This window comes from Rana temporaria, chromosome 4, assembly GCF_905171775.1.
Source record: "Rana temporaria chromosome 4, aRanTem1.1, whole genome shotgun sequence".
Lineage (NCBI taxonomy): Eukaryota > Metazoa > Chordata > Amphibia > Anura > Ranidae > Rana > Rana temporaria.
Window position 1 is genome coordinate 299607299 of NC_053492.1, and position 12804 is coordinate 299620102.

The 12804-nt window shown below is 39.1% G+C and overlaps 1 protein-coding gene across 2 annotated transcripts in view; it reads left to right on the plus strand.

Moving 5' to 3' along the window:
* The window catches only part of ARFGEF3 (ARFGEF family member 3), a 194441-nt gene extending 182376 nt beyond the window's left edge, over positions 1 to 12065 (plus strand). Inside the window, exons 31-35 of one of the 2 annotated variants that reach the window (XM_040350518.1) lie at positions 1436 to 1567; positions 2854 to 2984; positions 3878 to 3886; positions 8060 to 9269; positions 10828 to 12065. In XM_040350518.1, the coding sequence (XP_040206452.1) occupies positions 1436 to 1567; positions 2854 to 2984; positions 3878 to 3886; positions 8060 to 9269; positions 10828 to 11019 (1674 nt within the window). In that variant the 3' untranslated portion in view covers positions 11020 to 12065. The remainder of the gene's footprint in view (positions 1 to 1435; positions 1568 to 2853; positions 2985 to 3877; positions 3887 to 8059; positions 9270 to 10827) is intronic. The other variant, XM_040350519.1, reaches the window with a different exon arrangement.
* Positions 12066 to 12804: the final 739 nt, after the last annotated feature.

Here is a 12804-nt window from a genome sequence, read left to right on the forward strand (position 1 = left end):
CCTTATATGGCTTGGCAGTTGGATCTGACTTGCCATTGTATGGTGGGCTACAAGTTCAGTCCTGGAATTTAAAAGATCCTTCCTCCCAATGGTTTGAAAGGTGCTCGAGACAGTTGCCAGCCTATAGATAGGCCTCTGTTGCAGGCATGAGAGGCCAGACATGGACCACCTCCTGACTTCCAGGTTTAACAACAAACTCAGCAGGTTTGTTTCCAGATCCAGCAATCCTCTAGCCTTCTTAAAGCGATGCTCTGGTGACTCCATGGCATCCGTTCAACCTGATCCATAGTTCTTCTCCACTGAAACTGCTTCCCGGTTTTACTTCAAAGGATTGGGAAGGAGGATATTTCAGTGATTCCCATTGTACCAAACTGGTCCAGGAGGACATGATATTGAGACTTCGTCAAACTCCTCACTAAAACTAAAATGCCATTTTAGTCAAGACTAATGCCGCGTACACACGATCATTTTTTGGCATGAAAAAAACGTTGTTTTTCAAAAACGTCATTTAAAATGATCGTGTGTGGGCTTCACATCATTTTTTGGTTCTGAAAAACAACCAAAAAAAATTTCAAACATGCTGTATTTTTTAACGTCGTTTTAAACAATGTCGTTTTTCGGGTTGTAAAAAATGAGGGCTAAAAATGTGTGAGCTAAAACGACGTAAAAAAATAGCGCATGCTCAGAAGCAAGTTATGAGACGGGATCGCTTGTTCTGGTAAAACTACCGTTCATAATGGAGTAAGCACATTCATCACGCTGTAACAGACAAAAAAGCGCGAATTGTCTTTTACGAACACGGAATCAGCTAAAGCAACCCAAAGGCGAATGGAACTTCCCCTTTATAGTGCCGTCGTACATGTTGTACGTCACCGTGCTTTGCTAGATAATTTTTTAAAAACGATGGTGTGTGGGCAACATCGTTTTTAATGATGAAGTTGGGAAAACTTTGTTTTTTCGACATGCTGAAAAAAACAAAGTTTTTTTTCATGCTGAAAAATGATCGTGTTTACGCGGCATAAGACTAAAACTTAATAGAAATTTGACTTCAAAATAAACACTGGTCTGTATTGCATGTCCATACCTCAATACCATAAATAATAACATATTAGATTTTTCACTCCATTAGTATATAATGAGTTTTGAAATTGTAGAGAAATGTTTAATCAATGCATTACAATTTATTTACACCCATTATATATTAGACTAGTGGTCATCAACCCTGTCCTCATGGCCCACTAACAGGCCAGATTTTCTCCTAAAGGCAGCGGCATAACCCTATGTACCTGAATGCTTATCCTGTTGTTCCGCAATGTACTCTTAAGAAAAGAATTTTGTCCTTCATAAAAAATCATATTTTTATGCATTGTTTTGTTATTTAACATTGTTATTACTCCCTATTAAGTATTGCCTTTTATTGTCCATATATTTGCAGAATCTGTTAGGCTACTTCCATAGTGGATCAGAAAGTTTTTCTGGTGATGCCTGTGAAGTCAAAGTGGCAGCTCCATCTTTGTCTCCAAATGCAGAAGCAGAGTACTGGAGAATTCGAGCCATGACTCAACAGGTGAGTATATACACAAATTTAAGGCGAACAAAGAACTTAAATAATGTTAACCTTTAGCATATGAAATTGGTCTTTTGACAGTGCCTTGTTTTTATCATTTGCTAACATCAAACTAGCCTTTACACACAATATATTTCTACCTGACATTTACAAACACAACCCCAGCTTGAGTCGGCCAATAAATGGTAGCCCTCAGTGCATGAATAATCACAGTTTAATAAGTGCACATAGCCTAACTATATGTAATTTCACTTTTTTGATTTTTATCTTTACCACAGTTCTTGTTTAAAAAATACTGTTACTCCAAATACTCTGTAGTAATGCTGATTCGCTGAAGTGTGAACAGCTTATTTAGAGAAACAACTTTTAACCTCACTGACGGTATGATTATGTCAGATTTTTTATGCTAAAAGCGGTACCATTGTTTTGCATGGAAATTTGGCGTTTTATATTGTAGACCTGTAATTCTTAGGAATAACTCACTTAAATCTGTCCAAACCAGAGTCTAGTAGACATCCCAAGTATAATAAAGTTTGAAACACGAAATCATAAATTATAATATAATAAATAACTATAAATAATTATAGCTAATAATAATAATAAAAATTATTCAATAATATAATCAAATCGAAAACACTGAAATTTTGCTCAGTTGCAGAATTGGCGCTGTCATTACTTTTATAGTTTGATGACGAATTTCCCCACAAATCACTATCGCTCAATTCTGCAATTGTTTCTAATTTATTATCGCTGTTTTCTAGCTGGTCTAAAAGCACTTTTGATGTAAAGGGACACTTTTTGGTTGTCATGGACAACTTCCAGTTTTCAGGCAGAAAGAAAAGTATTTATAATATAAAACTGCATGCAGGACACTGGACAAAGGGGATGTGTGTGTATTTGATACAGTATACTGTAATATTACAGTTCACTGTATCTATACTGTGTTTACTTTTTGAATTTGGCGCCGAACTCCGTCTCTGTGCGTCGCACCTTTAGAAATATACATTAGCTAGAAAAATGGTCACATGTTCAATACATTTTACCCACTGTATGTACTGCAAAATGACTTGTACACTATGTGATCATTTTAAGCAGAACATAACACTGACTAAAACAAATATTTCCCCCAAGGACCTCTAGGAGCCCCATCTTCTCTAGTGAGGCAGATAAATTTTTTGAAAAAAGGAGGCAGCATTTAATGCTCAGGACCATGATTGTTGCAAAGTTGTATGTCAATGTAAATTTACCAGTAATTATTGAATTTTTCCTTTCTTTTTATTTGACAGGTGTTTATGCTGGAAACTCAGTGTTCACCAAAGACCCCTAACAACAAAGAAGGTTTTGAGCATGCACAGTCATGTGTGCTTATTATCGAGCTTCCACCCGATGAGAAGCCCAATGGGCACACACAGAAAAGGTATCTAGTTACTACCACATGTCACTGAAATATTTCTTAAAGCAAACCTTTGTTTTGTCCATGCATTGGTTACAGCAATTTTACATTTACGTCATTGCAGTGAACAAATGGAATGGCGGGGAATGAAACATAAGGTGAAGGGGCAGTTAAATAGACCTGTTGGCAAAGCACAGGTTCACTTAAAAGAGTAACTCCAGCAACAAATAAGGTTTATTAGTAAACCATATGAGGAGGGGGGCATGTATAATATTGTAAAGGAAAAAGGTAGACAAAAAGTAAATTCTACACATAAAAAAACAACTAGTTGGTTCTAAATATTTTCCATCTCACTGTCATATTTCACAGTACCATAGTGGTGTCTAATGACAGGACTGTTTAAATTTCTACAACATTCTTTAGCAATTTTATCCAGTCTCTGAGCCTAAGTTGGATGTTGTTTTAGGCAGAATATCTGATTTTCTAAATTATACTGAAGTCATTGAGGGTAAATGTGCCCTTGTCCCAGCTCACTGTATGCACCTTAAAAATCACTTGCAACCTTTTTTTCCATTTCCACATATATATGAGGCATCATTTCCATGAAAAAGGCAAACCTGTAGACTTATTCAGTAATGTTTTCTAGCATGTTAAAATCTCTGAGATAAAGAGGAATGTTGGCTTTCCAATTGCTGATGCTAATTGAATTTTTTTATTATTCTTTGTGTGTACCTCATGTCTACCCAAAGGATTGCATGGCTATCGATGCATGTTCTCTTATTGCCATACTGTTCCTATTCAGTATTATCACAGAACCGTTTTTTGTGTACTGATGCCATGTTTGCATGTGCCGCTTTCTAATTCTTTCTAATGCTTTTTTGTCTCCTGCCTTTAACTAACGCTACGCTACTTAACAGAAAACTGGGGTAAGATATTTCTACTGCTTTTTCTGCATTCTAGTGCTATTTCATTTTGCTGCCATCAATATTGAGTTTGTTAATTTGCTTCAAATACTAGACATCTGGAACCTAATTAAATAAATAGTTTCGTTCGTAAAACAAATTCTGAAGCAGTTAACAAATTCTGTCAAAGCTCTAAGCTCTTAATGCTACATATATGTATAAGGAATGTAGCCTTTTCTTCTTTGGTACTAATCATGCTTACTAGATATGCTTACTTGTCATCCATATACAGTATTGGAAAGAAAAAGAACGACAAAGCTTTATACATTACCTCACCTTGCACAAGCTAGTCACCATTAACTTTGAGTGATATGAGCAGTTCTTATAATACATACAGGTTATTGGTTCAATTGATGTAGGCATGTAACTCTGTGGTTTACAAGATTTGAGTATTGGACATTAAGGGGTTGATTTACTAAAACTGGAGAGTGCTACATTTGGTGCAGCTCTGCATGGAAACAAATCCGGCTTCCAGTTTTTTTTTTTGTCAAAGCTTAAAGGGTCACCAAGCCCAGGTTCACATTGGGCTGCAGGAGTGAAGCCGTGCGAGTTCAGCTGAACTCGCATGATTTCACACCCGCTGGCAGTCCCGATTTCGGACGCGATTTCAGAGACATCTGTGCAGGTTTCTGCACAGATATCAATGTAAATCGCGGCCCAAAGTCGCAAGAAGTAGTACAGGAACTACTTTTTTTTAAATCGGTGCAGCGCCGCATATGCAGCGTCACACCAATTAGGACGGTGCCATTGCTGGCAAATGCCGCCGATTTGAGATGCGATTTGACATCTCAAATCGCATCTCAAATTGTACCAGTGTGAACCAGGCCCAAAGGAAATATTTTTTTTCTTTAAAATAACAAACATGTTATACTTACCTCCACTGTGCAGTTCGTTTTGCACAGAGTGGCCCGATCCACGTCTTCTGGGGTCCCTCGGCGGCTGTCTCTGGTCCTCCCTCCCTCCCATCACCTTCATGCGAGAGAGCTCGTATGGTGATGAGTCCAATCAGCCAATCAGCGGCCAGGCTGAGCAGCGAAGAAGATCTAGGGATTAAGCGTGGGTATTTCGAGGGGCCAGGTAAGTAAAACGGGGCAGAGGGGGGGGCGTCATCAAATGTTTTTCACCTTAATGCATAGCTTGCATTAAGGTGAATTTTTTTTTTCCTTTACAACTCCTTTAATTAAACAAGCTGAAGTTAGAAGCTGATTGGCTACCATGCAAAGCTGCACCAGATCTTACACTCTCCAGGTTTAGTAAATCATTCCCTAAGACCCCATACACACTAAACCACTTTTGTTGTCTGATTTCCCAAAACCATGTAGTGCAAGGGCCTGCCTAACTTCATACAAATTGAAACTCCTAAGGTTTTACCTCATATTATATGGTTTTGGCAAACCTGAAGGAAAAAATCTAAAGAAAATTGGATAGTGTGTATCCAGCTTTAGAGTTGGCCACACACATAAAGATTTCTCTCATTCAGCCCGGTGTGCTGAACAAGAGAAACTACTTGAATCCTCCATCCACATTAAACAATGGATGGATGAATCTATAGTATCAAACAAGAGAACCCGGTGTCTGTGCCAAAGTAACACCTCCCCCATCAGGTATAGGTGCCGGCTCAGTATACGAATCACATGTTGGAAAATAAACAATCTGGATGGCCGCACTCCAACTCCCTCATTAGAGACAGTCAATACAAAATTGGAATAACAGCTTGTTAATATGTTTCACACCGTAACTACTGGTGCTTAGTCATAGCTATGACTAAGCACCAGTAGTTGCTGTGTGAAACGCGTTAATATTCAGTTTTTATTCCAATTTTGTATGGACTGTCTCAAATAAAGGAATTTCGTTGGAGTGCGGTCATCCGGATTGTTTATTTTCCTACATCTGGCTATTTTATCATGACAGTTGGCACCAGCGGCTGTCAAAATGCCTGAACAGTGCCTGCATCTGGCTAGATACAGGCTCTGTTCAGTCAATGTTTATCTGCCTGGTTAATTCTACAAAAGCCCTGTTGTGGACAGGGCTATCCATGGAATGGATTTCAACGGATTTACAGAAATGTATGTACACTGCACGTACAGTGCCATGAAAAAGTATTTATACCCCTTGAAATTTTCCTAATTTTGTCATGTTGCAACCAAAAATGTAAATGTATTTTATTGGCATCCATCTTTCCATCAAATCCGACCAGCTTCCCTGTCCCTGCTGAAGAAAAGCATCCCAACAACATGATGCTGCTTCCACTATGTTTCATGGGGGTTTTTGCTTTTAGGCCAAAAGGTTACATTTTGGTCTCATCTGACCAGGGCACCTTCTTCCACATGTTTGCTGTGTCCCCCACATGGCTTCTCACAAACTGCAAATGGGACTTCTTATGGCTTTCTTTCAACAATGGCTTTCTTCTTGCCACTCTTCTATAAAGACCAGATTTGTGGAGTGCATGACTTATAGTTGTCCTGTGGACAGATTCTCCCACCTGAGCTGTGGATCTCCGCAGCTCCTCTAGAGTTACCATGGGCCTCTTGGCTGCTTCTCTGATTAATGCTCTCCTTGCCCAGCCTGTCAGTTTAGGTGAACGACCATGTCTTGGTAGGTTTGCAGTTGTGCCATACTCTTTTCATTTTCAGATGATGGATTAAACAATGCTCCATGAGATGTTCAAAGCTTGGGATATTTTTTTAGAACCTAACCCTGCTTTAAACTTCTCCACAACCTCATCCCTGACCTGCTTGGTGTGTTTATTGGCCTTCATGATGCTGTTTGCTCACTAAGGTTTTCTAACAAACCTCTGAGGGCAACACAGAACAGCTGTATTTTATAATGAGATTAAATTACACACAGGTGGATTTGGTTCCACTAGATTTTAGTTAGGGGTATCAGAGTAAAGTGGGCAGAATACAAAATGTACACCACACCAGATCTTTATATAGAATGGAAAACTATTTATAATTTTCCTTCTACTTCACAATTATATGCCACTTTGTGTTAGTCAATCTCACAAAATCCCAATAAAATACGTTTTTGGCTGTAACCTGACAATATTTTTACAAATTAAGAATTTATACTTACCCAGAATCTTGGAATAAGAGCAATTTTATTTTTTTATTTATATTTTTTTTAAATATCACTATATTGTGTAGCAGACTAAAGCCTTGTACACGCGATCGGATATCTAATGGAATTAATCCGATGGATTTTTTCGTCGGATATCTGATGAAGCTGACTTTCATCAGTCTTGCCTACACACCATCAGTCAAAAATCCAAAAGGCGGTGACGTAAAACACTACGACATGCTGATTAAAATGAAGTTCAATGCTTCTGAGCATGCGTGGATTTTTGACCGATGGACTTCCACACAGACGATTGGATTTTTCTATTGTTTTTTTTATCCGTAGGAAAAATTTAAAACCATGTTATATTTTTTTTCACCGATGTAAAAACAAACCGATGTGGCCCACACACGATCTGTTTGTCTGATGAAAACCGTCCATCGGTCTGTTTTCATCGGACAAACTGATCGTGTTTACAGGGCTTATAGGGGTTGTAAAGGTAATTTTTTTTCTCCTAAATAGCTTCCTTTACCTTAGTGCAGTCCCCCTTCACTTACCTCATCCTTCCATTTTGCTTTTAAATGTCCTTATTTCTTCTGAGAAATCCTCACTTCCTGTTCTTCTGTCTGTAACTCACCACCGTAATGCAAGGCTTTCTCCCTGGTGTGGAGAAAGCCTCTTGAGGGGGGAGGGGGCATGCAGGAGTGTCAGGACGCCCACTAACACACACCTCCTTTCTCTATCTGCAAAGTAGAGTGTCCTGACTTGCCTGCTCGCCTCCTCCCCCCTCAAGAGTCTTTCTCCACACCAGGGAGAAAGCCTCCCATTACTGTGTGGAGTTACAGACAGAAGAACAGGAAGTGAGTATTTCTCAGAAGAAATAAGGACATTTAAAAGCAAAATGGAAGGATGAGGTAAGTGAAGGAGGACTGCACTAAGGTAAAGGAAGCTATTTAGGGAAACATTTTTTTACCTTTACAACCCCTTTAAGAGTATTGTGCTAAACTAATGTAAATTAAACAATAACCTTTTATGGGTAAATAAACATCCATTTTTTTTTTCCTGCTTTGTCTTCTAAAGCATTCCTTTTAGGACTATTGTAGTCAGTTTATTATCCCACCAAGTGTTGCTGCAAAATCTGTATGACGTTTTGCTGGAAGAATTTGTTAAAGGTTCTACAGTTTTAGAGGATAAAACTGCTCCAGTCCAAGAGGCCAAAACTGTTGGATTCCTTCGATACATTTCAATGCAGAATTTGGCTGTCATTTTTGACCTATTGTTGGATTCCTATAGAACAGCCAGAGAGTTTGATGCCCGTCCAGGACTGAAATGTTTACTAATGAAGGTTTCAGGAATTGGTGGAGCAGCAAATCTTTACCGACAAGCAGCAATGAGCTTTAACATATATTTTCAGGCTTTAATTTGTGCTTTGCTGACCAATCAAGACAATATTACTGCAGATGTTGTCAAGAAAATCCTTTATGAAGAAGATGAGCACAGCACAGACTCATCTCAGCAGTGTTCATCGGAAGATGAAGACATCTTTGAGGAAACTGCCCAAGTCAGCCCTCCACGAGGTAAAGAGAAGAGGCAGTGGAGGGCTCGAGTCCCGTCTCTGAGTGTCCAGCCAGTAAGTAATGCTGATTGGGCTTGGTTAGTGAAGAGGCTACATAAACTGTGCATGGAGATGTGTAACAACTACATTCAAATGCACCTGGACTTGGAGAATAATGATGATCATCCAGGTATTAAAGGAGATCCTTTCTTTATTTTACCATCATTTCAATCAGAAACGTCTACCCCTTCCACAGGCGGGTTATCAGGCAAAGATACACCTTTAGAAGATGATCGAAATCTAAGCAAAGACCATATAACCGATACCATGCCACCAAGAGGTTTTGGTGCAGCAATTCCACAAAGCCCTAAAATGGAGAAAAGAGATCAGTCCAGGAAGAAAGAATGGTGGGAGAATGCTGGCAATAAAATCTATACAATAGCCACAGATAAAACAATTGCAAAGTTGATGACAGAGTATAAAAAGAGAAAGCAACAGCATAACCTGACTACGTTTGTAAAAGATACTAAATTGGATAAAAAGGGGGACATTCTCTGCTCAAGAGGCCAGGATTCCCCACTGCCTCAAAGACCACAACATCTTATAGACCAAACCCAGATGAGACATTCGTTCAGTGCTGGTCCAGAGATACTGAGGCAAGAAAAGAGATCCCGCTCTGGGTCCACTGTTAGCAGTTTTAACATATCAACGAGGGATGCAGAGGCACAAATACAGGTACATTTTAAACATTGTAATTATTATAAACTACTTGACTAAATTCTTTCCTTCCCTGTTTATTATTCCATGCACATCTCATTTGAATACATTTTTTGTACATATTTCAATTGCATATTCATTGGCAAAGCTGGCAATTGATGGTCTTCCTTGGTCCATAGCAGGGGAGTTTTTACCCTTTGGCAATATGGGACTGGGCCACTGAATATTTATTAAACTAACTATTATGGTTACAAGTACAGATTAGGGTGGCGAGACCAGAAACCAATTGCCAATCAGATCACTTAACATGGACAACTTTCAGCTTCATAATCCCACCAGTTGATATTATGATGTGATTGGAGTTAGTTGATCCCTTTGTCCAGCCCATTAGTACACCTTTTCTCATTGTTACAAGTGATTGGAATTAAGGGTGGAATCAAAGTGGAAATATGGATTGGATGAGTCAGATGACATGCATGTAACATTGTCAACATTGCAGTAACTAGAACCTTCAGGGCCCAGATCCAAGAAACCATGAACGGCTCCTCTAAACCCTGGCAGGGGCCCTTCACTCTGAGCCCAGTGGCTGAATGCCAGGGCCTGGTCGCAAGTGCAACCTTTGTGACCCCGGTAGTTCTGCCAACAGTGTTAGTCTTTTTTTTTTTTTTTAGAAGCCCCGTTGGGGAGCTTTGTTGAGATGTCAGGGGTCTAAACACACCTCTGATGTTCAACCTTTGAGACAGAAAAAGGAAATTAAGGAACACAGTCCTCAATCACCATCTCTGCGGCCTCGGCTGCATAGAATGAATGAACAGAAATAACTCTGTACAGAGCTTTTCCTCAATTCACAAACCTGAAGCATAGTAAACCCAGTTTATAGATCACTGAATTCTATTCATTCAGACAAGGAAGGAGTCAGTAAATGACACATTTATCGACCCCTTTCCTGCTCTCCATCCTGAAAGCAACCCCTGTAGCATCTGACGGGAGAAGGGAAAGGGGAACCCAGCAAAGCTGCGGAGGACGAAGGGGGAGGTCAGAAGAGAGAACAGAGGGCAGCATAAAGAAGTTGGATAGGAGGGGCAGTGGGGGCGGCTGTATATAGAACGGATCTCTTAATTTTCCTCCTTCAGTCGCTGAATGCCTGTGGGAGGGAGAGGAGGAGAAGCGTGCGTTTAGTGGCTGCAGGAGGAAAATGGAGAGATTGGTTCCTCTATATGCAGCCGCTCTTCCTTTTCAGGTGTACAGGAGCATGGGGCCAGGTCGCAATTGGGACCCCTGTAGGTACACCCCTGATTGTCAGTAACTGTACCTTGTACAACCACGCAGGCCTGTTTCAGTACTTGCAATCTATTTTAAAGAGACAAAACATGGGCAGATTCATATATTGAAAATTTACTTTTTTATTTTGCCCAGACGTACCCCTAGCCTTTAGTGTTACAGGGAGAATAGGGTCATTTGAATTGCAATGGGCTTTATTCCTATTATGCTGTATATATTTTTCTCTCGTCCACAGTTGGCTTTAAATCCCCTATATTTTAACCTACAATCACTACTTACATGTTTTTTATTTTAGGCATGGACCAACATGGTGTTGACCATTCTCAATCAAATTCAGATCCTTCCAGACCAGATGTTTGCGGCACTGCAGCCAGCCGTGTTTCCTTGTATCAGTCAGTTGACCTGTCACGTGAATGACATCCGTGTGCGACAGGCGGTTAGAGAATGGCTGGGAAGAGTTGGCAGAATTTATGATATTATTTTATGAAATCGTTATATGTTGGCATTTGTATGAACTTTCTACATATCAAAAGAATATTTCCAAATATATTATAGATATTAAAGGTTTATTACATTTTTCTAAGTAGGAGGGGAGGAGTTATGAATGTTTACAATTATTTTTTCACTCCTAGTTTTGTTCTACAATTTGTTGTTGCTCAATGCAACATTAATCTTGAAAATGTGTATGAATATCCTGACATCTTCTAATTCATCTTTACTACTACTAAGGTAATGCTAATATATTTTGCCTAAAAATATATACTTATATATATAAATGTATAAAATTATTCAATTTTTGCTTATTGAGCCTACCTGTCCTGTTTCCCTAATATTGTCACACCCATTTTGTAAAAATGAACTCCTTGTTAAGTGCCATAATAGCTTGGTGATCTGGCCTTGCACTCTTTGTACTTCAGTGGGTTAAAAAAATATCTACCCTTATCAACGTGGGAGGGCTGCAAAATAGATGTACAGATTTTTTTTACTCGCTTGATGCTAGAGTAATAAAGTAGTACTTTTGGTACAATTATACTTTACCTGACTTCCTCCCCGGCACCCCCCATAGTCTTATAGTTCGCTCCTGCCAGCTGAAAAGTGTGTGGGAGTGTCAATTAAGGGATAACTATACCTAAAAGTACAGTGAACCAATAGTCATTCAAGCAACTATAAAATGGTAGTTCTGCACTAGAAAGTCTAAGATTCCACAATGAACTTTGTTTCACTTTCTATCTTGCAAGTCACTGAATTTGCTATGCAAATACCAGTTTTATAAAAATCAGAACATAGGTACTCTACCGCTTCCTTATATGTGACAATACCCACAAGGGTCTAGACTCCCAGTGGCTATAAGTATTTGCACGCAAATATTTGGAGGGGCTGCTGGATTGTTTGCAGGCTCAGAAACTCTCTAATGTAGAATTGTTGGCTTATAGGCGTTTTTTTACTACAGATTTGCTGTGTATGGGCCATTATATTTTTCTCTCTTGTCACTAATATAATTTGAATAAATCAGACTTCTTTTCTTTGATAGTACTTAAAGGTCCAAACTTGCTTACCTTTTTACTTGCTGTAACTGCTCTGTGTTTGTGCCATGAGGTCTGACAGTAGGACTAGAGGTGCTAGATTGAAGGGTCATAGTCTTGTATGCTTATGGCCAATTGTTCCCATTGTCCCCCCAGACTGCCCTTGTCTGTCATATTTGACTTTTACCACAGAGTTGCCTTTGGACAGCCTGATCTACACGTGTATAGGCATCTTCAGAATTTAGATAATACACCCTTGTAACCTTTAGAGGCATAAAGACTCCATACTAAAAGCAACGGCAGGCCTGCAGCAACTCCACTTAGATACCACAAACCAATCATGGGTGATATGTACAACCCAGCTATATGTAACCCAACTTTAGATCATCATTTTTTTTTTAAGAGGCTGTTGATGCTCTCTACTAAGAAGACCTACCTGATTGTTCCTGGGGGGAATGGTCTAGGCAATTATATCTGACGGTAAATATGTCAATTTATTAACATTCAAGTCACTCCTCAACTCCTATATGAGGTTTCACTTAAAATTGCTTAGCAGACATTCTAATACAACGTGAATGTTAGCGTACATGTTATATTACTGTCCACGGGAATGTCTGATATAGGTTTAGTTTACTTTTTATTTATTGGTCATAATATTAGTAGAATTTTCTTTATTGTGTTAAATAGTTGTTACAATATATAATGTGATGTTCTAGTGCTGTGTAGCAATGTTGGTGAACTATACATAT